This window comes from Myotis davidii, unplaced genomic scaffold (assembly GCF_000327345.1).
Source record: "Myotis davidii unplaced genomic scaffold, ASM32734v1 scaffold930, whole genome shotgun sequence".
NCBI lineage: Eukaryota > Metazoa > Chordata > Mammalia > Chiroptera > Vespertilionidae > Myotis > Myotis davidii.
In genome coordinates, this window is record NW_006282518.1 from 892,395 (window position 1) to 916,897 (window position 24,503).

Below are 24,503 nucleotides of genomic sequence, written 5' to 3' on the forward strand. Positions count from 1 at the left end.
AGTAAAGCATAAATTATTTATAGGTAATGTATTCAGCTATAACAGCTATTTTTATAGCTGAATATATAGCCCTTAATTTATGTTCTGACACCTTTTATTTGGAAGTGTAGTGAATCATTTATGACAGGATAAAAATAGTTTGCATTTAATTCTTTGTGTACTTTTCATATAATAGGTAGGCATTTTGCAGGAAATTTTTGATGTCTGCAATTGCTAGGATTTTTTTCTTTGCATCATAATTGCTTGGTTCATTCATCTCAAAATAATTTCTAAAAAACTTCATTACAGCAATCTATTTAGGACTCACTCATTTTTAAAGCAAAGCATTATGAAACCTAAATACCTGTTACATGCTACAAATGAGGATCTATGAATAAAATAGTATTGACATTGTAAAATATGTGGTACCAGTATTGAACATTTTTAGTTGAGTGTTTAGTAAGACTTTGTCACTAAAATGTTAAGTGTGTTCCCTTATTCCTTTCTTTCCTGTGGTTTTGCATGCATATAATTGAAAGAGAAGAGCAGTACGAACTTATTAGCACTAGTTCCTTAAGACTAAACAGGCTATGTTGAATCAGTCCAGAGTCACAAAAGATTTCCTAGCAGACATCTTATTGGCCAAGTATATGAACAGATAGGTAACATACGAAAAGAAAATAGCTGAATACATTTTCTGTTCAAACTTTTTTATGTTGCCTTTTTCTATATCAGTAGTAATGCCTAATTTTTCCATGCATATCCAGTGAAAAGCCAATCTGTAATGAATAAACTTGTATTTTTATAAAGTTGAGGTAGGACATAATTCTGGCCAAAAGCAAATAATTGCTTTATTTACCTGACACTTCTTTACATGGCAGGCAAGGGAGTGTAATTTACTGGTAACTTAGCGGGTCACAACACACTATCCCCTTTCATGAAAGAAATAGCAGGAAGATATTTGTGTTGACAGTAATTGATTTTGAGCTACTTAGATTTGAGAATTGTGATGACAAAAATTAACCTGAAAGGTCAGTTAGTCCATCCCTTTTCTTAATATAGTACCACATAGATGCTTTTGTATACAGATAAGATTCAAACCTATTTTTATAACCCTTCTAGAATTAAAAAAAACGCTTTGGCATTATTATTTTAACCAGTTATATTTGTTAACTAGGATCAGTTTTAAGTATTTCCCTCTCAGTTTTCTAATAATCTTTTATATCTTGCCTTTACATTCCTCTATCCTCCTCATTTTTCACGTTTTCTCCATGTAGGATTTTTTTTTCAGTAGGTTTCCAAGTTTGGAGGCCTTCTCAGAGTATCTTCCCAGGTTTTGTCCAGAGGACTTTTCTATTCCCTAATTCCTGAATTGTATTAAAAATAATATTGTCTTAAATGTAGAAGGTTCCAAAGTACTTTTACTTTGCCTTCAGATTTTTATTATTGAGATGCTTATATAGATAGATATAATTTAAATTAATTTTTTATGGAAGCTAATGGCTATAGAGTTAAGCCATTACCAGGTTGATTGATTAGACTCTAATCAATTCCTCTAATAAACTATTAAAATTTGAGCTCATCTAAAAATTGTTATAATTTGTTTATAAATAAAAAGTTTCGCATTAAAATCATTGGTATGCAAAAAGGCAAACATTGTTATATTTCAGGGAAAATGCTTTAACACAGGAAAACATCTGAAAATATTTTTAAGGACTTCAGAGATATTTACATTTAGTTATTATAACTGCAAATTGTTCTATCTAGTCATTAGAGCAGTGATGGCGAACCTATGACACGCGTGTCAGGGGTGACACGCGAACTCATTTTTTTTGGTTGATTTTTCTTTGTTAAATGGCATTTAAATATATAAAATAAATATCAAAATTAAATCTTTGTTTTACTATGGTTGCAAATATAAAAAAATTTCTATATGTGACACGGCACCAGAGTTAAGTTAGGGTTTTTCAAAATGCTGACATGCCAAGCTCAAAAGGTTCGCCATCACTGCATTAGAGAGTACATTTATAAACTTATAGAAAGATTTCCTCTTAATATAGTGACAATCTGCATGAAATCTTTCAAAGTTTTCATAGATAATCCATGCTCAGATGCAATAGAATTTGAAAAGAATGTTGTTTTATTTGTGCAAGCCAAACTTTTTAACTTGAGAGAGGGAGGATATTGCTATTTAAATTAAGCAGCGAAAATTTAATATTCTGTGATTAAAAAAAACAAATCCATGGCTCCAAAAAAAAGATGTTCTTTTCATAAAAATGTGAATTCTCAGTAAAAAACAATCAGACTTTTATCACTATTAAATCTTTAGTGTTAACATACTTAACATAATGAAGTATTTAGTGTTTATGCATCCAAACCTTCTTTAGTCCTTTCTTTTATCTCCTCTAAATTAGCTTTTCTAAATTACCATGTAAAAATAAACCTAAATTTCATATTGAATAGATATTTCCAGTGGTTGTTGATTTAATAATATAGCTAAACTCATGTACCATTTGCTTCCCTTTTTTACTCCTTCAGTATTTTATCTTCCATTTTGTATCATTTGTTATCAGCAGGCATCCTGATGACTTATCCCATTCTAAACTCTGTCTACTCTAAACTCTGAGCTCTTTAAGCAAACAAAGAAATCTTGGGTTTTATAATTTCTGTAAAGTGATAATACTTGTAATCCTACATGGGACAGTAATGTATGTTTGCTGAGTAGTTCAATCATCATCATCCTTTGATCAAGTTAGCCAGCCTATCTTAGAGATGTTTTACAACTCGCAATTAGCTGCTTTAAAATTTAATTGTAACTAAAATCCTTCCCTAAAGTTTATTTGAGGGGATCTTATAATATTTTCCTAATGAATACGGTAGAAAAGCTTGTTTGCATTATTTCTTGTAACCTCTTTCTGTATTACTTTGTAGATAAAATCTTTAGGGTAAAATAATAAACATTACTAGAAGTTTAAAAGTGAGACGAAGGAAACGAAAATGAATACACTTACCAAAAAGTCACTATGATTGCCTTAGATGTGTTTCACATTTGACTGTGAGCTAATGTAACCATGATAAAAGTAAATATAAGTTTAATAATTTATATTATAAAAAGGAGAAAGCGCATTGGTTCCCCTGAGGAAGCAGAGTTTTTCCTGGTACCATATTATAATAGAAACTTCTTATTTGAAACATTATAGAGTGAACACAGGGGAAAAAAGTATTCTGTGATCAATTTCTTGCTTCCTTTTATTGTTGGGTTGTGCTTATTTTGCTGACTTTGAGGGCAGAATTTTTTAGTACCTACAGTCACAATATGCATATGCTGTTAGAATAGATACTCAAAAATAATTGTTGACAATAATGAATTTCACAATTAAATGAACTTATGTTTGGGTTTAAAAAACACTTCTGGATCTTTATAACCTTTCTGTCTTGGGTGGTATAGTTCCAATATATAATGCCCTCATCTATCCATGTTCATATTAGTACTTTACACATTTTATTGTAATTTATCTGACATTTCCCCAATCCTCACTTGACTGGATCCATTAGACCAGGAATCCTAGCTTATCCATTTGTAACTTAATTTTTTTTTATTTCAGAGAGAGGAAGGGAGAGGGAGAGATAGAAACATCAATGATGAGAAAGAATCATTGATCAACTGCCTCCTACATACCCGCTACTGGGGATCAAGCCCGAAACCCGGGCATGTGCCCTGATCAGAAATCAAACCAGGGACCTCTTGGTTCATAGGTCAGTGCTCAACCACTGAGTAACACTGGCCAGGCTCATTTGTTACTTTTAAGACAAGTTGCATGGCTTGTACATAGTAAAGTGCTCAGTAAATATTTTAATGAATGAATAAAATGTTGACTTTAAGTATATTTGTTCTCTTTCTTTTATAATTCAGAATTATGGCTTGGAAACAGAAAATCTAAAAACCCTTTCTCACAAGTTGAATGCATCTGCCAAAAATCTACAGAATTTTATAACAGGGAGGAGAAGGAGTGGCCATTATGATGGAAGAACCAGCCGAAAATTGCCAAATGACTTTCTGACTTCAGTTGTGGATCTGATTGGAGCAGCCAAGAGCCTGCTTGCCTGGCTGGACAGGTAAAATATCTTCCAAATGTTTCAGAAGTAATTTTCTTTGAACACCAGTTTGATTATGATATTATTTCATGTTTTCTTCTGAAAGGATTGGACAGGTAGAGACACACACATAAAAAATACATGCAAATACACACATAGCAATCTATGAAGTTAGACAGTGGTGTTTTATGTTTGCCCCATAGAAAGAGGAAATGTGACAAAAACCTGAAGGGAATTATTTAAAATCATCTATTTGGCTTCCATTGCTGCAAAATTTCTCAAATGTTTAGTTTGTGTTATATCATACCACGGTGATCAATGAAATCAAATGTCATTTAACATTTTGACCATAAAAATGAATTACATACTGGGGCAGGGGGACAACCTTGTGATAACTTTAAAATCTTCAACTGAGACTTTTTTGTAAATTGAAAAAAAGAAAACTGGAGTTTGTATTTTGAAGATCTTTCACAGAAAAGTTTAGCTCAAGGCTAACTTGCCTATAATGATGATGTTTTTAACAGTTTAAGTTTTTAAAGAAAAGATGAGAAGGGGGAAAAAAGAAAGAAATGATTTGCCAAGCTAAGGCATTTGGACTTAATGCTGAAGGCAGTAGGGGCCTATTTAGGGTCATTGTTGTGTTCTGATTTGTAAATTTTGAAGACTACTTGGGATATAGTGTTAAGAAAGATTAGAGAAGAATAAGGCTAAAAGAAGTGAAACCAGTTAAGAGGCTATTTTAGAAACTAATCATGCTGCTGCTACTATCAGTGGTTCTGATATTAATACTTCCAGCCACACACATTTAATACAGTAACAATAGGAGGGTTGTCTTTATTTTACGGATAGGAAAACTAGCACTTACAGAGGTTAAGTTCAAAACCAAATGACAATTAAGCATTGGAGCCAAGATTCAGTCCAGGTATCTGACTTCAGAATTGATCCTTTCCACTGCTCTTTATTGATACTTTTAATTAATTAGAGAGGAGCAGTGAGGATGGAAGAATGTTGGAGATATTTATGCAGATAAATAAGACTTGGTAACAAGTAAGATCTAGAAACTAAGGGAAAAGGAGATATGTTAAATAAAGGGTATCTGACTTGGCTGAACCAACGGATGGTAGTGCCATTATCGAAAGAGGAGGAACAGCTTATGGTGGAAGACAAATGTTGAGTGTCAGGCATTATAAATTGTGATGGCTGGAGAATATTCAAGTAATAAGGTCTTTAGAGTATTGCTGCTCATAAAAGATATATGGTTGATAGAAATTTTGGGATCATCAAAGTCATAGATATATTAATATGGTGGTGTAAGAATTACAGAATTCTCTGCTCTATTTATTTTCCATAACACGCAAACCCTTCTAACACACTACATAATTTACTCATGTATTATTCTTAATATTTTTGTCTGACTAGTCTTTATCCGGTGTGTGCTTGAAAACAGCAAGGATTTTCAGCTGTTTTGTTCAGTGATATCTCAATTATCTAGAATAGTCCCTAACCTGTAGTGGGTACTAAAGAAATACATTTGAGTAACTGAAGAGAACTTGGATGAGGAATGAGCTCTGTGGACCACAACAACTAAAGAATGATTAGAAGTTTAGCTATGGAGGGAAAAATAACAAGGCATAACTAGAGAGGAAGGAGAGAATTAGTTGAGAGTGGTTTCATGGAAGCAAAGGCAGTAAAGAGTATGTTATCTTTCTATTGAGATTTTGGTGTTGCTTTATTTTTCAACTTCGTTTAGATAAAATTGACATAACATTGTGCAAGTTTAAGGTGTACAATGTGATGATTTGATACACATTTGTATTGCAAAATGATTACCATATTAAGGTTCATTAAAATGTTCATCACCTCACATAATTACCTTTTTTGTGCAAGGGGAGAATATTTAAGATCAGAGTAAAGAGATGTAGGAGCAAAAGGAAGTGGTCAGTAGGGTCAAATGCTGCTGTGAGATTAGGTAGGTTAAAGACTAAAAATGTGTTGTAGATTATGTAATCAGGATATATGTGACCTTACCAGCACCAGTTTAGTGTTTTTACTTAGAACTCATGAAAAGTGGAATACATGAATTGGTTGTGAGTTAAAGGTAAGCGATAACTTCTCTTTGAAGAAATGTTTCTGTGAAATGCTTTGATATTCAGAATAGTTTAGTCTCATGTTAACATCCCTTTGCATAGATTCTTAATATTTTAGTGGTGATGGAAAAGAGAAAAGACAAATCATAAGTGCTGATTCTATTTTGGAAGCTTGACTTTGCTTCCTCCTCTTGCCATGAATTGTATGAATATCTTAACTGCTCCTTGGCCAGTATACATTTCAGAAGGTCCCCAAATCAATTTAAATGTAATAGGATTGTATCTTCAACTGAGCCAGGTGAAATGTTTATTTAGGCTGTTTGTTTTCCTGACACATAGCCCAGACTTTATTAGCTATTGTTAGTGTGTTTGTATTTAACTTATATTTTATTTTTTTCAAAGAAAAACATACTTTAGGTAGCAAACAAGCAAGACAACACTCCACGTGCCCTCTTGTGTCATTGTGTTCTACAAATTACAAAAAAAAAAAGCCACAAAACATGAATCAATGTTAGAAAAGCCAAAAGAGCAGTGTTCTCCAAGACCATTATTGTGAATCCCTGCTGAAATACATCTTGCAGTAGTTTAAAGAGCAGGTAACTGATAAAGAGTTGAGATAGTCAGCTCTGCCTCAAGCCTTGGGTAACCTTAACCCTTTTCTATTTTATTTTCAGAATAAGGATATAAGACCTATAGAATTTGAAGGTCTCTTCTCAGCTCTAATATTCTATAACTCATGGGCCTTGTTCACAAAAGCCACATGGAGAATATATATAACATTTCCATTTATGTAATCTCAAAGGATAAACACTAACGAAACTTATTAGTGACTTATAGAATCATGATTTAAGTCCCTAACTCTTCTCTAAATAAATTTAGTTAATATTTTTGTTTGGTTAATTTTAAGTTCTAGACAGAGCTAATCTATATTTATGTTTTCTTTATATAAGGTTAAGAATATGTCTTGTCTTGTTTTATTTTTGTTTGCTTTTGAATAACTTAGAACTTACATAGTTAATTATAAAAGTTCCATAGAAATAATGTTGATCAAAAGTTCTTAATATTTTCATTTGTCAGTATAGATATGATTTACTTTTGAGGGTTTAAAATGGCCACTGCAATCAAATATTGCTAAACATTGGGTCTTTAACCTTAGTTTATTCCTTTGCTTTATAATATGATATAATTCTGCCAGTTTAAATATGGTTATTTTGTTGTAAAACAAGTTGCTTAATTTTTTAAAGCAATACATTTTTGGCATTAAAGTTTTTGTTACATTTTGGGAAGAATTTTCATGCACAGCAATATGATTGGATTTAATTGCAATTTTTATTTGATGTCACTTGAAGGGGGAGAAAGGAAAAGAAAAATAAGCAAAAATCTTTACCTCTGGAGACTGAAATAGATACTTTACATATGTCAACTCATTGAAGTCCCACAAAGTAGGTATTATTATCCCCATTATATATATGAGACATTAAATAATTTGCCTAAAGTCATTCATCTAGTATGAAAATTATAATTTAAATCTATTTTTATTTGATACCAAAGCCCTTCTTATTTCTTCTTCATCATTTTCCTTTGTCATGCTACATCTCCTTTTGAAAGCTGACTAATTCTTAAGGATTTTGAGGAAGTGATCCTTAGTAATGAAGCATATATATGCATTTATTTGCACTTTAGTATTTCTCTTCAAATTCTAAAAAATACCATTTTTCTACTTTTGTCCTTCATAATTCAAATTGCTATACAGAATTTTATTGAAAGTTTATTTCTCATTCTATTTTGAAGGCATCAATGAGATATCTTTTGATATTGAAAAACTTGAATGTTTAAGGCTTAAGAGGTGGGATGCTAGGAAAAAATGTTTATAATTCATAAAAAATCCAATTCCAGTGGAACTTCCATTCAAATAAGATTTATTTTCAAAAACAAGCTCCTTAACATTTCTTTTTTTAAAAAAAATCTAAGTCTAACGAAAAGTTATTCTCACATTTTAAATATTGACTTGAATGAAATAGCAGACTTTCCCAGAGAAAAAGCCTCAAAGTTGAATCACAGGTGGTAGCTTTACTATTTATTTTCAATGCATAGTTTACTTGTCTATTTTTAACCTACATTCTGCTGTTATTCACACTTTATCTTTCTTGCCGTTTTATATGGCTGTGCCAAATCAGTCTATACTTGGAGGTTTACAGATCACTGCATGTATCATGGTGTACAATAACATCACTAAAAATGTTCAAAAGTATTATTTATAGAAGTTTATTTTGCTATGTATGTGACAGTTTTTTTCCTCTTATTTTTAGCATAAATTCTAACTCTTATTGATTCTGAAATTTCTTTCAAGCCCATTCTATTTTGAAGGGATCCATGAGATATGATTTTATATCACTGAAAACCTTTAAAGTGTTTAAGGCATAAGTGTTAGGGTGTTTAAAAATCAGTCAGGTCTACAATTATAGCCCTTTTTATTCTGCGTATCATTTCTGTGGTCTTTTTGTGTCTTCTCCAGATGGGTTTTGCCAGAGATTAGTTTTCATTACATTTTTGAGGAGCTCAATTTTGGTTTTATTGATTCTATTGTTTCCTGGATTTTTACCTTTGTTTTAAATAGTAAAACTTTAGGTACTCTCACAAATTTGTATATATTTTTATAGTCATTTAGTAACAAGTATGTTATAATTTCCCTCATGAGTTATTTAGAAATGCATTTTGAATTTCCAAGCATCTTGAGTTTGTCTGACTATTTTTTATTGCTTATGATACTGATACTTTCAAATTCCTTTGTGATTCAGAATTTGGTCTTTTAAATTTTGGGTAAATGGTCTGTGTGAATAGATGCATGTTTGGAGCATGATTTTATATATTAGATCTAACTATATTAGGGCACATGTGACAATTCAGTGCTTCTATATCCCTTTTTTCTATTTGATCTAGTCTCTTTCTGATGGAATTATATCAAAATTTCATAGTACGATTGTGAACTTGTCCATTTCTCCTTATATTTTACTGGATAAAAAAATTCCAATCTGATAAATTTTGCTTTTAATAGGTAAATTAAATCAATATACATTTATTTAAAAAAGAGGGTGTGTTAAAAAACAAAATTCAACTAAATAAATTTGAAGATCTAATTGGAGTTTGTGAATTGGGTAGCATCCCATCTAGCAAGCAGAAAGGAGCTCAGGGGAGTTGTACAAATTGGAAGGCTTTTATAGCCACAGGGGTGAGGGGACTTACAAATAAAAGGATTATTTCAGACAAGGTTACCTTGCCATAGCAGCCAGGGACTTCAGAGGTCTTATCTGGAAGATCACCTCACTGGTGCTGATCAGAAAAAATCCAGGATGATTGGTTTAAAATTCCACTGCTGGGAGAGGCTGAAACTGCCATTAAGTGTTGGTTTTTTCGAATGGGACTTAGCACAAGTGACTCCATTTTGGGCCTGTTGTTTCTTTTTTAATAGGTGTCAAAGGAAAACAAAATTTCTGTGAAATCTTTTGCCTTATCTAAGAAAATGGTTGAACTAATATCTTCTTAGATATTGAAGCTCATTGTTGTTGGGTCTTATTTCATCTCATGTACTCACTGCTCTTACTGGGCACCTCTTTTTCCAAATATGAGCAGTGATGTAGTACTGCCACTGTTCATGGACAGCCCTTCAGGATCAGCAGTGCTGGGAAATAGTAAGGCCTTCCAGATAGTCTTTTAACTGCAACATTTCAGCTTTCCTTATTAGCTTCTATTTTGTTTAGGATTTCTTAACATTAGTAACCTTTTCATAAATGCAGTCCTTTTGTTTTAAAGCATACAAAAAAATAATTTCTTGCAGCACCATAAACCTTTGCACTAGAAACACATATAAGCATCCTATTACCCATAACAGCCATTTATTGATAAGCCAAGGTTTTTATCATTTTTAAAACTTTCTGGCACCAAAAAGCTTTCTTACCAGGAATTTTATTTTCTTAATTTAAAGTCACTGTGTTCTTTTTGTAAGCAGCCTAAGCTCTATCTTGGGTTTTCTTTAGAGTGTAGAACAAATTCCTCTCTTTATTTTGTTTTGTTTTTGAGCTGATTATGCTCAGTTCTTCTATAGAGGTCCACTTATTTATTTCATAGATGATCATGAAGTCATGATTGAATGGTCATCTTTGGTAACTCACAGAGATTGGAACCCAGTCTTTCATCTTTTTTAATGTATGAATATAGCCAAAATCACCATAACAAACATTAATATCTGCTGGCTAAGAATGGTTCTTGGTATGGTTGCAAACGATTTGTCTTTAAAATGAAAGCTTTAGAGGAATTCATTACAAAATATAATTAGTGTTTTCCTTGGTATATGTTTACATCGTCCACCCTCCCAGCTTTCTTAACACTTAATCTTGATCGAGAATCATATTCTATTTGAAATATGAGTCGTCAGGAAAGTGGAAAAAACATGCTTTAGAATTCAGTTTGCTACAGGCATTCAGTAACAATGGATTTTTCTTTTGGTATGTTTTGAAGAACAAGTGAGAGTCTCAAGTATTTATGGGAAAATCCATGCTGTAATTCATCTTATCACTCTTGAATGAAGTTTTTAGGTTTTATTAGCAGACTGACATTTTCAAATCTAGCAATTTAAACTTTTTAATAATGCCAAAAGCATCTTTGAATTCTTAATTGAAATGATAGTTTTTATGCTTCAATGCAGCAAAAATAAATGGTCTTTAGGTAGCATTTTTTATTAATGTTTTTTCCTAGAAATGCTTATATTTTACATTTAAAAAAATAGTTTTATAGGGGCCTAATTTGCATTCTATAAAATTCACTTGTTTTAAGTACAACTTAATGAGGTTTAGAAAATTTGGATATATCCTTGCAACCATCTCTACAATTCAGGTTTAGAAAACTTCCATCAAGATGGAATTTTTAAAGCTGGTCCTACTTACAACTAAGTAGGCTAATTTTTGAACTAAAATCATAGATTGATAACATATTTTTATAATTGACTTTATTTGAATTCATAATGTCTCCTTCTGTTTCAGTAATATATACATATAAAAATGTACTGAGTTTTGGAATAGGAGTAAACAGATTAGTGGAAGAGAGCCCATAATAGACTGTGGTATATGGAATCATTTAGAAAACAATATGTTAAAACCACTGGAAAAGAAGCATAATTTAATAAATGGTACTGTGGCTCTTAGTTAAGTTTTTGGAAAATAAATAATGATAGAACACTGACAGATCACTAAAATCATTTTAGGTATATCATTTATTTAAGTAGAAAACATAAATCCATAAGAAACTGTAGAAAATGTAAACAAAATGATTTCTAGATGTAGAAAGACTTATTAAATACTTAAAATGTGGATTAAAGTTAAAACAAATATACTGTTTGACTTTTGACTACATAAAATTTAAAAACATGACAATATATAAGATAGATGACAAACTGGGAAAAATACTTGTAACAAACAGATATGAAAAGTTGGGGGTTAATCTGTATTATGTGAATATTACATTCAAATTAAAAACAACTATTTACAAGTGATATCAAATTAAGAACAAAAACCACCAAAATGTAATAGATGATCATATACTAGACAGCTCAAAAATGAAGAAACAGACATTGCTTTGAATATGTATGTAACAAACAACAGAACTTCTAAGTACATGGAATAAAAACTTACAGAACTAGAATAGATAAATTCACAATTTTAGTTGGCTACTTCTTCTCCATTCTCTCAAAAAAAAAATGATAAAACTACTAGACAGAAAGTCAGCAAGAATTAGAAGTGCTAAATAATACCATCAAGCAACATGATATAATTGACATTTTTAGAGCACTTTGTCCAAAAACAGCAGAATACAAATTCTTTTCAAGTGCCTATAGAACATTCACTAATATAGACCTGCATCATAAAATAAACCTTAATACATTTAAAAGAACTGAAATTAGAATCTATTCTTTAACCATAATGGAATCTAAGTAGAAATTAAAAAACACACTTCTTAATAATACATGGATAAAAGAGGAAGAAGGGAAAGAAGAAGAAATACAGTAAAATTAGAACAAATAAGTTATGCGGCACATAGCTAAAACAATACTGAAAGGGAAATTTATAGCATCAAATTCTTATATCAGAAAAAAATCTCAAATCAATTATCTAAGCTCCCATCTCAAAAAATAGAAAAAAAATATTTGTCAATCAACTGACATAAAGTTTCAGTTAAGCAAGATGAATATGTTCCAGAGATCTGTTGTACAACACTGTATTCATAGTTAACAATACTATCATGTACACTTAAATGTTGTTAAGAGGGTAGATCTCATATTAAATATTCTTACAATAAAGTAAAATTAAAGAAAATAGTAAAATAACAGCACAATAATCCCAAGGCAACAGGACGGGAGCAAATAATAATGATAAAGGTGCAGAAATCAATGAAACTAAAAACAGAAACACAATAGAGAAGTCAATAAAAAATAAAAGGATAATAAAGGAATACTACAAGTAACTTTTCATGCAAAAGTTAACATTTAGATGAAGTAGACCACATCCTTGAAAAACACAAACTACCAAAATGTATCCAAGATGAAATAAGAATAGTAATAGTGCCTATATTATAAAGCTGTTTTGAAAATAATTTAGTGCATGCAGTAAAGCATTTGGAACAGTAATTGGCACATAGTAAGTCCTTGGTAAGTATTAGCTACCATTGCTAACTCTTAATTGTGAATATCTCAAAGATATATTGTACTCAAAATCTTTCTTCATTTCAAAGTAAATTAAATGTTGCTTTGCCTAATGTACTCCTTTTTTCTTAATTTGTTTTAGATGTAATAAAGAGACCTTGTAAGAAGTACCAAAGAACTTCTAAATATTAGGAACTAAAAAAAGTGAGAAATTTTATGGAAAACAAATATTATATTACTTGACTTTAATTTTCTTCAAAGCATTTCTCTCCGTTTTTTTCTTAACAATGTCCTAAATAGTTTTATCATTATGAACAATTTATTTCACATTATTCAAAATCTTATTTTAGGCTATTATAATTTTTGGAGTCTTTCTTGGAATTTTTGGAATCACAGTTTTTCTTTGTTCCTTTATAGGTCACCATTTGCTGCTGTCACAGACTACTCAGTCACAAGGAATAATGTCATACAGCTCTGCTTAGAACTGACAACAATTGTGCAACAGGTATTAGCTGACAAACTTTCCTTCTGTTAATTTATTAGCTCTTTAATATTCTATCAGTGTGAAGTATTCCTGTTTACCAAGAGTTAAGCTATGGGTTTAGGATTTTCTCATTCAAAAACAAATGATTCTAAAGAAACCAAATATGTAATTATTCATTGGAAAATTATTCATATAGCCCAATAAACAAGGATTTTATTTACTGGAAGATGTGAAATTAAACTGAACCTCTAGAGGCACCATTATAATATGATCGTCTCTTATTAGTTTTACACTTTTTCATGGGGTTGACTATATTGACTTTCAGAAAATGAAATTGTCCCATTTGAATAACAATCTGAGACTTTTGCTCCAGGACACCATTATTTTCTTATTAGTTTCACTTATATAGGCAAACATACAAGCAAATGTACACAATAGCCTTTAACACTTACATGATCTACTTACATGACCTGATTTTTTACTTTGGATATTATCTATGTCAGGTATCTGCAAATCAAATGCCTTCAGAAGTGCAATAGCTAATATAAAAAAATATGCGAACCAAGCCTGGCATCAGATATGGAGAAATGGTAGAGAGGTAAATTGGCTACTATATATCCTACAAAAATGTATTTAAATCTAAAAACAAAAACACACTTGAGAGGTCTGACGCCTGCAGCCACCACTCTATGTAAGGCCGCTGTCAGCCTCTTGCTGCTGTCGGAATGCTATCTATTTGTTAACCTATCCAATGATGCAGAAACAGGGGAAGCAAAGGATGAAATACAAAAATAAAAAGATTATTGGGGAAATTTGTGAATTAATTTATCCTTTTACTCCCTATTCTTTATTACCAGGGATAATTAAGAGTTTCTCTTATAGCCTGTATTTTCTCTAACAAATAAGAAATTTTATTAATATAGATTTAAATGCTTCAGTATATTTTATGTTGTATTGTATAAACTTTATTTGTACCATTTCTCTGAAACTGCAGATTTTAAGATGTCATTCATTACAAAAAGGATAGTAACTTTGTGACTTTTAGTTCTGGAATACATCAGATATTGATCACGATTATATCATGGCAGTGAGAAGGTCGACAACTCATTGCTGTGAGACATGCATGAAGATGGTGAACATTTTATGAGCTTTGAAGTACCCTAACAGTCTCACTGCATGTCTTCATACTTTGTATCAATAAATTTTATTTCTGAATTTCAAAAATCTCAACTATGTAATAGGAAAAAGAGTGACATTTTAGAACAAGTTCAGCAAACCTTTTCTGTAAAAGGCCAGAGTAAGTATTTATGGCTTTGTAGACTATAAGGTGTAGCCTACCTTGTCTGATGCAACCACTCAGTTCTGCTGTTGTAATGCAGAAGCAGGTGTGTGTGTAAGTGTAAGTAAATGAATGGGCGTGGCTATGTGCCCTTAAAACTTATTTCACAAAAATAGGCAAAATGATGCATTTGGCCCATGGCCCTTAGTTTGCTGACCTCAGTTCTAGGGCAGTGCTAGTCCAGTATGGTCTGCTACCCAGCAGCATTCTCATCATAAGGAAACTTGTTAGAAATTCAGATTCTTTGGAAAGCAACTCAAAGTACTATGGGAGGTCCCAGGGACTTGCACGTTCACTAGTGTTCTAAGTGACTCTGGTCTTCATACGTTGTTCTAGTGCACAGGGGTAAAAGAGCAATAACATAACCTATAGGTAATTTTCCTTATAGTTCTCTATAATTAGTGAAATTTCTTCAAAAATCTGCCTTTTAAAGCTCTATCTCTTCTAAAGGCATTAAAATTGACCAGAGATTTGCGATGTGGATAACAGATTATTAGTTTCTTTCATTTTACTGTGAAAGACATTCCCTCTGATTTAAGGGTACTTATTACACAGTATTCGGATAATAATTGTTCATAGTCTCTTAATATTGGGTATGTGCTCAGCATTCTATATACAAACACTCATAATAATATAATATTAGCACTTATCTACTACATAACCAGATCTGTGATAACTGTATTATATGTATTATTACAGCTTTTTATTTATACACTAGAGACCCAGTGCACAGCTGGGGAGGAGCCTGAGCACGGGCTGGGCACTGTACCGCTCCCACTCAATCTCGCATACTGAGCCTGCCACTGGTAGCGTTGCCACAGAGGCGAGGCGGGAGAGGCTCACTCCGCTGCAGCTGCACTCACCAGCCATGAGCCCAGCCTCTGGTGCCCAGTCAGCTGAGGGGCACTCCCGCTGTGAGAGTGCACTGACCACCAAGGGACAGTTCTTGCATTGAGTGTCTGCCCCCTGGTGGTCAGTGAGCATCATAGCTACAGGTTGACCAGTTGCTTAGGCTTTTATATATATAGATGAGACCCAAGATAATTGAAATACCATGGAATTAAACAGGAGAGCCAAAGAACATTTATGTACAGCCATGTACACAGACAACAGTGAGGTGAAGTTCAGAGGAAGGGGGATGAGGACTAGATGGAGGTGGGCAAAGAGGAAGGAAATGGGGACATCTGTAATAGTGTCAACAGTATAAATGTTTATTTTTTCAACATTTCATACCTGAGAATCTCATACTTGTCAGTTTTATGAGAATGCAATCCATTTTATTTTAAACTAATTAAACTTCCAAAATAACTTCATTTCCAAGCATAATTATGACAGAAAGTGGGTGTTTTCCTCATGTCTCTTCCAAACATCTGGATCTGATTGGCCAGTTTTAGGTTTACTTTTGAATAATTGGCCAAGTCTTTGTCACCTTATAAACCAAGAGTGCAAATTGAAGTGGCAACTATGATAACCAAAGAACTCACATGAATATATGCATATTCCATGGACACAGTCGTGTGGTGAAGGCCTGGGGATGTGATGGATGCAGAATGGAGGGGGTCAATAGGGAAAAGAAAAGGGACATCTGTAATAACTTTCAACAATATAGATAAATTTAAAAATAGGAAAGAAATAATAAATGGCAACTATGATCATACTTCTCGAAAACCTTGAAGGAGAATACTCAGGTGTATTCATTTTCACTTAATTCATACATATCTAATGTTTTCCCATATCAAGAGGGGTTAAACAAAATTATCTTGAGGAAAATTTACCTTTTAACTTTTATGTATAGACTGAAGTCAGAAATGGAATTAACCAGTATCACCCCAATCAAGTCAATAAAAAGTTTTTAAAAATAAGAAATGTAGTTTTTTTTATATTTAAAACTCACAGATTCCAGAACAGACCTTTGTCACTCTCACCTTCAGAAATTACATTGAGATGAATAGCTGAAATGATTGTCAGTGAGTTAAGATTTCCTGTAGAGAAACGTGCAGTGGTGGAAGTGCAGTTTGTGTCAAATATGATTAACCCATTTTGGTATTTTAAAAACCTACCATACAAGCAACAAGTGATTCAGTTTTTATTTATCTCCAGAATGTATGAACATATATTAGCAACTACTTCATGGAAAACATACACCATTCTGATATTTCCACAGAGGTTTGTGAGTGCTCTCAACAGGACCTTTTAACTGCTGCACTATTTGACTTAACCTTATCTTCAAGGCATAATGGATTTAAATTTTGCTATTTACAGGACAGGAAATAGCATCCTCTATTGAGGTTGAACTTTTAAGTACATTCCTTCTTGACAAAGCATTAAATTGCTCCAACTAATTAAAATACACTAAATATACTCAGGATGTAGAAGGACCTCTGTACCCTCCACCCACTATATACTCTGTTGTGAAAGAGGATGCCTTGACATTCTTAGTTCATTTTGCTCTAACATTAGCTATTCCTGTTTTTTTAAAGTTTAGTAGCTCATAGTATTTATCACAGTTCCTTCTATTTCATTCTCATTTTTCCATCACATGTCCTGTTTCACGTGTCACCTTTAAGATGCTTCAAATAAAAACCTCTATACATGAGTGTTCTTGGTTCTTGTCTTGCTCACTCTATCCCAACTTCTACCTGACTTAGTATATTAATTCATCTACTTTAACTAGGTCTTTCTTGTTGCACCTTAAAGAGATATTAGATGGAGTTTCTCTTAACAAAGTGTATCTTCATTACATCCTGATTTAATCTATAACATCGATCACTTTCATACTATTCAAAACCCAACTCCAATTTTGTCACTTTCAGCAATTTTCCACTAATTTCCAATTTGATTGCAAACTTCTCTCTTGGGCTCCAATTATGGTCCTAACATAATTTCAGTTTTATTGTTTAGTACTTCATGTATCTCAATTGTACACTAGTTCATGTCAATGACTTACTGTTCATAAAATAGATTTTGCATTTTCATCATTTTATGTTGTAGGGCCTCCTCAGAACATGCCCAGTGTGTGTGTATTTTTATCTCTTCCTATTAAAATTATGTCCCATCTTTAAAGACCTCTAGGAAATGCCATCTCATGCATGAAACTTTTACACAACTGTTTGTACCTTCCCCCTACTTGGACCTTTTGTATTTACTGTAACTATTGACATGATTGGGAATAAATTAAATACACCGCCGTTTTCTTTGTCTTCTGTTTCCCATATGTTCTTGTTTTCTTTTCTTTTTTCTCCATACTTCTCCATTATTTTTATGATTCTATTTTGTCCCTTTTGTTGACTTATTAGCTATAATTCTTTGGTCAGAGGCAGAAATCACTTAACTTACTTTTCATAGCATTTCACCTCTCATCTATGAAAGTTATATTCTGCTGTGAATAATAATTATCTGACTTCTCTTAGATTATGAACTCCTTGAAAATAGCAACAATGTCTTGCTCATTTTCATATACAGTAGGTTCTCAATACAAACTTGTTAATATAAATTGACCTGAATTCCAATTATCCCCTGTGGTTAGCACAAGTTGTTTGTACTCTTCCAAGAAATATTTGGAATTAAATGCTTGAATTGTTTATTCATTTTTATTTCATCTCCAGTGTAAAAACTACAGTTCTAACCCTGGTATTCATGTAAGGAACCCCAGAGATATCTAGAGATACCCACTACTTTACATCTCAGTTTGTTCATTAGTTAAAATGAGAGTTTTGATCTTCATAAGCACTTTCCAATGCTAGCTTGAAGTGAACAAAACATCTGAAACACTATGCAAACAAAGCATATCTTTTAGAGGAAACTTAAATATAGGCATGATGTATTAATGTTTGTAAATCATCTCTCAAATAATCTGTTATTTTTCTATTGTTATATGGTGTCCTATCTTTGGTACCAAGTTTTTCTGGGCTCTATGGTCTGTTGCTTCCAATCAGTAGGAAAGAGGATATGCATGTATGAGGGACAAGGGGTATACAGGAAATCTCATATTTTATCAATTTTGATGTGAAACTAAAGTTCTCTAAAAAATAAAGTCTATTAAATTTTTGAAATGAAAAAATATATAGGAATGATGATGATTGATAATAATGAAATATAATAGTTGTGTTTGTTTCTTGATAATGAAACTATGGGTGATTTTCTTTTATTTAGACTCTATTTTGTATTTTCCAAATTTTCTAAAATGAATTTGAGTTATCAGAAAAAAAAAACAAAAAAAAATGAGTGCTATGTATATTGAAGAAATGCTACTTTGATAAAACAGCACAGCATAGACAAATACTGTATTTTAAAATAAATTGTGTAGTTGACAGTTAATGCCCATCTGATTGTCTCATTCAGCCATTACACACACAATAATCACTGAATTATCTAAATTATATGTAGTATCTGAAGATGGGAATTAAACTTAAGTTGCCAGTAAAAGAGGCCAATTTGAATTAGCAAAGTGTAGATATCTAGGCCATGCATTTATTACCAGGCTTTCAAGAAATCTCATCTGAACAGTTATGATGATAGTTATGCTTTGAAATATGTTGTACTTCAAATTATTCTTCACTCAGCTTTAATTATTTTATTCCCTTTGCAGCAAGATGAGATGATCAATATCTAAAAATAAACTGTCACAAATAGCCTTTTTCCAATCTTAACTCAGAGGGGTGGTACTATGAAATAAGTGGAAAATGCTTCTTAGTATTGGCTACTTAGATCTAAAGTAATGCTAGTGTTAAAGGGGAAAGAGAATGTAAATTCATTTTAACAAGGTCTTTTTGGAGGAATTTATTTAATCTCCTTTGTTTCACTTATTTCCAGTTGTGATGGGTTTAGATAGTTATATTTGAAGTCTTTTAAAGTGATCCCCCCCTAAAACCTTCCTCCCCATATAAAATTGTGTATAATAATGCATTTGAGAAAAAAATGGAAACTGGTTTTAAAATCTTTAAAGGAAAGAATCTACCGAAGAACTGAAGCTTCATTTAAAGCACTGTCAGCAACTAAATCAGAAAAAGAAGACAGGTACCCACGCATTTCTTGTCAGCATTGAAATAATTGCCAAGATGCCTACCCTAATGGGTATTAGCTTCACTTGAAAGTATTCCTACTGTACCATTTTTATATTTTCCACTTCAAACACAAAAGTGATTAATTAGATTGTCACCAATTAAGAAATAGGCACAAAAATATGGTTTACAAGGTGAAACTTTGGTAAAAATTAGAACACTTGGAGCAAGGGAAAGGGGGTGGGGACAGAGCATTAAGAGACTTTAGGCTTAGCCCTCTTGCTTCATGATTATTTCACCTTGAACAAACCATGTAATTGCCTGTGCCATCTACAAACATAATTCTATACATTATTGGCGAGTAAAATCAGAATTATTTCAAAAGTTCACAAATGTGAAGAGGAGCCCTAGCCAGTTTGACTCAGTAGATAGAACATTGGCCTGTGGACTGAAGGGTCCCTGGTTCAATTCCAGTCAAGGGCACTTACTTCAGTTGCAGACTTAATCCCCAGCTTTTGTCCGGGGTGCATGTGGGAGGCAACCAATCAATGTGTCTCTCTCACATAGATGTTTCTCTGTCTCTCCCTCTCCCTTCCACTCTCTCCTAAAATAAATCGATGGGAAAATATCCTCTGGTGAGGATTTTTTAAAATATGAAGAGGAAAATAAAAAGAAAGTAATATTCTTCATAAAATGAGTGAGAAATAGAGACTAGGCAAAATAAATTAGAATAAGAACTTCGTTCTAAATGATAGATGTACACATTATTTTTCCCTTTTATTTGGTGTTAATTTTCTTCAGCTGCATATACAGTGAAATCTGAATCACATGCTGAGAGAAAAATGTCAACATGTGAAACATTTAAAATCAGACTCGAAATGTTAAATACAGAGTGAAAAAAACAACTTCCTTTTAAAATTCAAGTTCTGACAATATAATTTTACCTGAAAGAATCTCCTCTAAATTCTATGAATGAAAATTTATTTCTGTTTCCTTATGGGTTTGCTCATTTTTCAATCTTTTATATACATTTTTGCATATCACTGGTTTTCTGAATAGTTTTCAAACATATTCCTTTCTCTTACTATTTCCAGCTGAAAGTCAGCGGGAAGGGCGGGGGGGAGGGGGAAAGATCAGTAGTCTCTTCAGATAAGATTTTGTAAAAATAACTTTTGAGAAGAAATGCAAAGAAAAAAGAAATTCTAGAGACATTTCCAAAACATCAGTCTATTTTAAGTTTGTAATTTTTGCCTACTGTGTGTCAACACTTTGCTTCCCCACAATCTAAAATTTGAAGAAATAGCATTTACTGTTCAAAAAATCTTAACTGAGAGAATCGTCACCAAGAAATTAAAGTTCATTGAGATGTTGAAAGGTAGCTTATGGTCCTGGCTTATTGTATGCATCAGTATGAAGGTTTGTTATGCAGCCCATTCTAGACTTCCTTAATTATTTTCTACTGTTAAATTATAAAAGTAAGATAATCTGTTTTTTAGAAAAATTTAGAGTAATGAAAAAAGAAACTTGCTTGTAATTCTTCCACCCAAAGAAAACCCCTGTTATCATTTTGCCTATTTTATTTCAGCCTATTTTCATATATATACACATGTATTTTGAATATGGTAATTTTCATTATTATTCCATAATATTTAAAAATTTTACTGCTGTGAATATTGGGTTGTTCTTGCTGTTAATCTGGCATTTTGTGGGTGTTTAATAAATGGCAAGTTTAGTTATCTTATATAGCAAAAATGCCTTTGGAAACTAAACTCGGTTTTTTACTCCACAAAAAAAAATTTAAGGAGTGAGACTCTGCTTACTTTTGGTAGTAAGTGGCAATGAAGATTAACCTATTTCTAGAATGCCTTACTTTTTTTAAAGGGATTTTGGTTGGATTTAGGGTGTTCTTTAGATATTAATGCAAATTGATTATTGTGCTGCATGTTCTGGAAGATATTTTGAAACATGCATGTTTAAATGTAATGCAGATATTAATGTTGATTACCTATGAACTTGCTGCCCCTATTTACATATTCAAATAACCTAGAGTTGAAAATGGAGAACTCAAAATGTGTAAAAGGCCAGTACATAATAGTTAGTCATACAAAATGTGTGTTCTAAAAGGAATATTAAGATTCAAGTTGTAGTTAAATATATGTAAAGTTCTAAAATATACATATAAATTATACTAGGGTAGGCAGAACACATATTTTAAGGTTTGTGTAGTATTAAAACATAAAAGCCCAGCCAGGACAGTCTCTAATTCATCTGAAACACAATTTTAAATACTATTGTTTTCTTTGTTCTGAGAATTAGTGTTTAAACTTTCCTGAACCAGTCATTCTAGGTGACCTGAAAATTGGCCTGGACTCTTGGGATTGAAACTGGGGCATTTCAGAACAAAAACCAGGACAAGCTTTATATGTAATTTTAAACAATATGAATGATATTATTTAGCATACTGTTGAAGACAATACGAAAGGTGATTCTGGTTTTCACTTTGTATTTAAACACACAATATATATGTGGTTCAGATACCATTTCCAATATACTGTACTTTTCTTTTGTAAAGAATCGAACCAAAAGACCAATCTATTTAAGAAACTATATGCTATTGGAGACTTGGTGAAGGCAGGTGTCTGCTCCATGCACTGCTATGTTTCCAGTGTCTGGAAAATATGAGTTAGTTGAAAGAATGAAATGATTTGCCGAAACCGGTTTGGCTCAGTGGATAGAGCGTCGGTCTGCGGACTGAAAGGTCCCAGGTTCGATTCCAGTCAAGAGCATGTACATGGGTTGCGGGCACATCCCCAGTGGGGAGTGTGCAGGAGGCAGCTGATCGATGTTTCTCTCTCATCGATGTTTCTAACTATCTCTCTCCCTTCCTCTCTGTAAAAAATCAATAAAATATATTTAAAAAAAAAAGAAAGAATGAAATGATTAGTTTTCCCCTTAAAATTTCACTCCAAAAACAAGGTTATTGAATTTATTTTTTAGACCAATGGATTTTAATGTAACATATTGTGGAAAAGTTATTATTTGGCATCTGATTCCACACTGTAACTAACATTAAGTAGATGTCCACTTCTCAAGTTTTAGCATAGTATTGTAAAGAAGAATAGGCATAATTACCTGAAAAGGCTCTTAGAATACCTTTTTTCCAACAACATATCAGTGGGAGACCATGTTTCCTTTGTATACTTGAACCTAACAGTGTATTGCAGCCGTTTGAATATAGAAGCAGTTATAAAAATCACCAGATTTTAAGTTTAGCTGCTGTAACTCATTTTGATGCTGATGAAGACCTAAAAGAGATGTAAAGAGAAAATTCTCATTTTTCAAAATTAATGAAATCCAGGTATATCATGATTATTACAAATACAAAATTAGTCATTTAAACTTTAAGGCTGATTTTTCCTATCCCTTCTCCTATTAATTCTTGAAATTACAGGGATATGAGTTGTGGGAAAACAGTGGTGACAGTACCAGTCTCTGCTATGAAACAGGTGAATTGGGGAGGGGAAGAGAAAGAAATCATGGGAGAGAACGAGAGGACTAGAGGCTCAGAGGTGAGGGGACTGGTCTTGAAGCTTGAAAAGGTTTCCATTATGACTCGGCCAATGACTTGGTTAGTTGGAGCATCATCCCATACACCAAAAAGTTCGTGGGTTTGATCCCTTGTCGGGGTGTGTACGGGTGGCAACCCATCTATGTTTTTCTCTCACATCAGTGTTTCTTTCCTTTTTCTCTGAAATCAATAAAAACATATCCTTGGGTGAGGATTAAAAAAAAGAGGTTCCCATTACAGTCCAATCTGCTTCCCACCCTCCCAAAATAAATCCATGTATTCATTTCTGAGAATCATTTAGAATGCTTTTGTTGTAGCTTAAATTTTTCAATTTTGATATGCTACCAAATTGGAATCCTGAGCCATAAAGTAATTTAGAATATGGTGCTATAGAACTACATAGTACCAGAGCGGGAATTATAAAAGTACATAAGGGAATCAAAAGGTTTGATTAGGTATCTTTTTTAGTTCTTGTTCTGTAAATATTTTCTTCTGTATCTTGCTCCCATTTAAGTGCTATCCTCAAAGTTTTTAATGTCTTTTGAAATGTCTAGCCTAGTGTTTTTCAGCAGTTATTCATACCATAACTATTGATTTCCTATTTAATATATCACTGTTTTCCAAAGCCCTCCTCACCACACTAGGCTTCCTGTTTCTTCTCATTTAAACTATCTACACTGCCTCCCCAAAGGATTCTGAACTGCCTTGTAGAATGGAAACATATTCTGCTCTGGGCTATTCTGTTTACCTTTGTAACCTCTCCCTCAAACCATATCGTCTGGATTAACTTTATTCCTTATGACATTTAAAATTATTAGCAAAAAAGGGCTGTCCAAAGTTTAATAAGCAGGAATAATATCATTATTTTGAGGTTGGCAAAGTGCTTTTACAACATATTATCAGATTTATTCCTTACAATAATCACGTGAATTAGGTAGACTATATGTCGTTATCTCAATTTTGTAAGTGAGTAAATAGAATTTCAGAGAGGGAAAATGACATAATAAGTGGCATGGCCAGGACTTAAATGCAGCTGCTTTGATGTGGTTTGTCATATTTTTATGCTCATTGCTCCTCAAGTTTGACTTCACCTTGGAATCAAAGAGCTTTTTAAAAACACTGATATCTGGGTCCCATCCAAGACCTATTAAATTAGATTCTCTGCATTAGGGCTTGGAATCAGTGTTTTTTAAATGATGCCTCAACTGATTCTATTATGGAATCAAAGTTAATGACCACTGTGCTGTACTCATACTTTAA

At 32.5% G+C, this 24,503-nt stretch overlaps 1 protein-coding gene across 6 annotated transcripts in view; it reads left to right on the forward strand.

Moving 5' to 3' along the window:
- CNKSR2 (connector enhancer of kinase suppressor of Ras 2) overlaps positions 1 to 24,503 on the forward strand; it is a 246,582-nt gene that overhangs the window by 52,277 nt on the left and 169,802 nt on the right. For all 6 annotated transcript variants that reach the window (XM_006752987.2, XM_006752988.2, XM_006752989.2 and 3 more), the window contains exons 3-4: positions 3,893 to 4,095; positions 13,270 to 13,357. In XM_006752987.2, coding sequence (XP_006753050.1) covers positions 3,893 to 4,095; positions 13,270 to 13,357 — 291 coding nt within the window. The remainder of the gene's footprint in view (positions 1 to 3,892; positions 4,096 to 13,269; positions 13,358 to 24,503) is intronic.